Genomic DNA, 3769 nt, shown 5'->3' on the forward strand with positions numbered 1-3769 from the left:
ATTGTATGGATGTTAAAATATGAAAGAAACGTTGAAAACCCTAATGAAAAGGACCACATGAATGCATCTCATGGACATGACCCACAAAGAATAATAACTTCTTCAAATATAGCTTCCATGCAGGAGACAGCTTGACTTTTTGACCCCTTTTCTTAGAAATCTTCCGTTCACCTTCAATTCCCATTTTACCCTTGTAGTTTCAAAGTATTCACTCAAAATACCAGCTTACTGCAACCTAAGAAGGGTATATTTGTCCAACTCTACATTCTAAATAATACAAAAATATTTAAATAAAAGTAAAATGTTACAAATACGTGTACAACTAACGAACTCATCACATTCATTAATGTAACCATGATCACAATAACTGAAACTAGAGTTGGTAAATAACTTTCTATATATAAAAGACTAATTAATTAAGTCTACCATACATATAACTGAGGATTAAAATCCAAGGAAATTTAAATTTGTTGTCGTACCAATCTAAAATATTAATAGAAAAAAACGTCGTTATTTATAACTAGCTAGTCACCTAGTCCACAGATACCATGTTGAAATGTGATGTTGAAGAAACCACTCCATTGTGCCACCCATCAGGATTAAACTCTCGAATCCGATTGATACCCTAAAAAGTTATAAAAATAATTAAGTATGAATTTTATTAAAACATACACGCTACACATACTGGATAAACGTTCAACAGACAATCAAATTTAAATTATAGTATATATGTTGTTTTAACGTACGTGGTACAGATAGCGATTCTCAAGAATCTTTTTTTATCTAGCCAGTAAGCATTATTTTTATCCATATTCGTACTGAAGATCTCAATTTAAAATTAATTATAAAAAAACAATTAGGGCTTACTTGAAATGATTTCGGAAGATGAACTATGGGTACTCGTCATGGTGCCGAGGGACTTGCTATGGTCTTGATTTTGCGACGATTTTCTACGCCTGCGGTTGTGATCAGCCAACCTTTTCCGACAACTTCTCTTTCCATTATCAAACTCCGACAAAAGATGGAACCTTTATAGCACCGTATACACAAACAAGTAAAACTATATCTGGTTTCCCAAAATTATTACAACAACTATCAAAACATTGGCAAACAATAGTCACCCAATAATTAGTATTAGTAGTAAATGAAACAAAGAAAGGGTATTTTGGGTATAAGTTGCCATAAGAAGAAAGCCAACAGTACGTAACAAAGTGTAAATCCATATTTTATATGGGAAACAGAAAATTTACGGACCAAAAATGCCCTCGGGATCACCCCCATGTACACCAATCATTATCTTTAGTTACCTTGTACCCTAGCCTCCCACTCAAGGGCATTTTCGTCCTTTCCCGAAAATATTTCCAAAAAATTGTACTTTCAGTTCCAAATTCTAAAACAGTAAAATCACTTGTAAACTCTTCAATAATAGTTGTACAACAACTTAATACATATGATCTTATATAATATTATTATATAAATTAGGATCTCAATTTTCATAAACCTTTATTGTAAAATAATTGAAAAAATTTAGGAAGTCTATTGTATATTTTATGTAAAAAAGACTGTATATGATTACTCACCTGCTACACTGTTGACAGAACCGCTGAGTCAACCCAGCTGCGATGACAGTAGAGGCCTTCGAGTGAAACTCACAAACTTTATGTCGACGGTGGTAATGTTTGGCATTAGTAAGATCCGCATTACACCCTTCCGCCTGACACCTCGGCGAGCTCACCAGGGCCGCCTCAAGCGGGCGGCTCCGGCGGTACAACCGGTTCACAAAATCATCCTCGGCTGACGAAAAGTACGTCCGCCCACCCAAGTTCAACCCAATCCGGTTATTAGCAAAATCAATAGCACAACCGGCCGGTTCAGTCTTCGGCATGAGCATGTACCCGGTTTGGTTGTGTGAACCGGAACCTGAACCGGAGCCGTCCGGTTCGAGTGAGAGTAACGGTGATGGTGAGTTTGGGTACGTGCAGTCGCCGGGGTAGGCGCGTGGGTCGTACATGGGAGTGAAGTGGGTCGGGTTTTGGAGGTAATGGGTGTGTGGGTGGTGGAGGAAGTCGTTAGGGTTAAGGTAAGGAACATTGTTGGTTGTTGTGTCGTTGAATGTTTGTGAGTAAGGATCAAACATGTTGTGGTTGTTGTTGTGGTTACGGTGGTTGTTGTCGGCGGAGGGGTCGTCGACGGCGGCGTTAAGCATGCCCCATTCGTAGTCCAACATTTGAGGTTTGGTTTTCCGATGATCGGTTGTTTGTTGTTTGTTGTTTGGTTTGTCTGCAAATGATATGAAAAGCTGTCAACAGTTTGAGCAGTTTTTAATGGTAAAAAGTGAGAGTGGGAGGTGGGGATGGTTAGGGTGTGTGAGTTGTGTACAAGTGGTGATGCGTATTGTACAAGTGGTTGAAGCTTGAGGTTTTGGGATTGGTTGTTTTGAGTTTGGGAAAAGGATTTACCATAAGGCTGAGGAGTGTGGGGCTTCAACGGGGGCGCTAGAGCCCCTCCGCTCGCGCCCCAGGCGCTAACACCACACCACCGGGGCGCGAGAGGGGCGCTATCGGGGCGCGAGCACGAAAAACAAAGCAGGCGCAAGCCTGTTAGCGGGTGAGGATGGGCGTAAGGAGACATGGGAAAGTGTGATCTAGCCGTTGGACATTTAAAATGAGCCGTTGGGCTCTTATTTAATAAAAAAAAAAGTTTTTTCTTCCTATATATAACCCATTTCACATAAAACAATTACCACAACTTCAAAAAAAAAACCCAAAATCAACCCATCTTCCAAACTTTTTTTTAAAAAAATGGATGGAAATTGGTACCCAAACCCAAAATCAACCCATCTTCCAAACTTTTTTTTTTAATGTGTGTTTTTTTTAATAATTTATGAGTTTTTTTAATAATACGTTTTTTGAATATATTTATAAAAAAATAAAAAAAAAATCCGCTGGAGCCCCTGCTGGAGCCCCTCCACACCAGGGCCAGGGGCTCCAACGGGGGCTCCAACACCCCCCTTATCCAGTTTCTCTCTCTGCCACACGTCATAATATTATTGGCTGGAGCCCCCACTCGCGCCCCCATTAGAGCCCCCCACACCCCTCAGCCTAATGAAAGGTAGAGGGCTCACCTTATTGTGTGATTGTTTTTATATTACATTTTTTTTTTATTTGGTAGCAATGTAGCATAAGTAGTCCCAAAAACTTTTGTCTGGTTCAAATAGGTTAAGCCACAATCTAGTTGCTTGTTAATCATTTATCTAATGATCATTTTATCCATTTTCAGTCAATGGAAAAAGCCTTTGTAACTATGGGCTTACGAGGGAAAAAGCTAATACAGAGGTGATTGGTGTTTTTAATTTTTTTATTTTTTTTATTTTTCTGTGTTAGTCTTTTATGTGATTGATCAATCCGGTGGTATTCCGTTTTTGGCTAATTTGAAAGTAGGAAGTCAATCGGTTGGGTTCAAAAACATGGCCAAATACGGGTCTCGATCAACAACTTGTTAAAACACGGGAGTTTGAAAAGTAGGTTTTCCATATTAAAGGAAATAATCATCAACGGTTATTAATCATAGAATTTCAACAACTTTATGTGATGAAGGTGTCAACCAGGGGTGCTTAGAATCAACACGTAGGATCAATAATAGAGTTAGCGGACAAGGAAACATTAGAGAAGCATGTTTTTTATCCAATATAAGTGAGTAGGTGTTGAACTAGATCAAAGAAGGGTTGAATTCGTTTAGCAAATTAAAAACTAAAGGTGTGTGGGAGTTC

At 38.8% G+C, this 3769-nt stretch overlaps 1 protein-coding gene across 1 annotated transcript; it reads right to left on the reverse strand.

Moving 5' to 3' along the window:
• Window positions 1-257: 257 nt before the first annotated feature.
• LOC143556610 (squamosa promoter-binding-like protein 8) lies at window positions 258-2454 on the reverse strand. The gene is made up of 3 exons (XM_077045885.1): window positions 1581-2454; window positions 868-1028; window positions 258-625 (listed from the first exon to the last, which is right to left on the reverse strand). The coding sequence occupies exons 1-3, from the start codon at window positions 2225-2227 to the stop codon at window positions 600-602; spliced, it is 834 nt and encodes a 277-aa protein (XP_076902000.1). The 5' UTR covers window positions 2228-2454; the 3' UTR covers window positions 258-599.
• Between the last annotated feature and the right edge of the window lie 1315 nt (window positions 2455-3769).

The sequence above is a fragment of the Bidens hawaiensis genome, unplaced genomic scaffold (genome assembly GCF_021521415.1).
Source record: "Bidens hawaiensis isolate Kalapana, Puna unplaced genomic scaffold, B.hawaiensis_p1.1 tig00018657_1, whole genome shotgun sequence".
NCBI lineage: Eukaryota > Viridiplantae > Streptophyta > Magnoliopsida > Asterales > Asteraceae > Bidens > Bidens hawaiensis.

What these genes read in the sequence shown, in the direction of transcription:
- LOC143556610 (XM_077045885.1), bottom strand. Translation starts at nt 2,227, where the DNA reads ATGTTGGACTACGAATGGGGCATGCTTAACGCCGCCGTCGACGACCCC. An exon ending in TTCTGTCAACAGTGTAGCAG is followed by an intron (nt 1,029 to 1,580) that starts GTGAGTAATCAT and finishes GGTGCTATAAAG; the next exon opens with GTTCCATCTTTTGTCGGAGT. An exon ending in ATCTTCCGAAATCATTTCAA is followed by an intron (nt 626 to 867) that starts GTAAGCCCTAAT and finishes ATAACTTTTTAG; the next exon opens with GGTATCAATCGGATTCGAGA.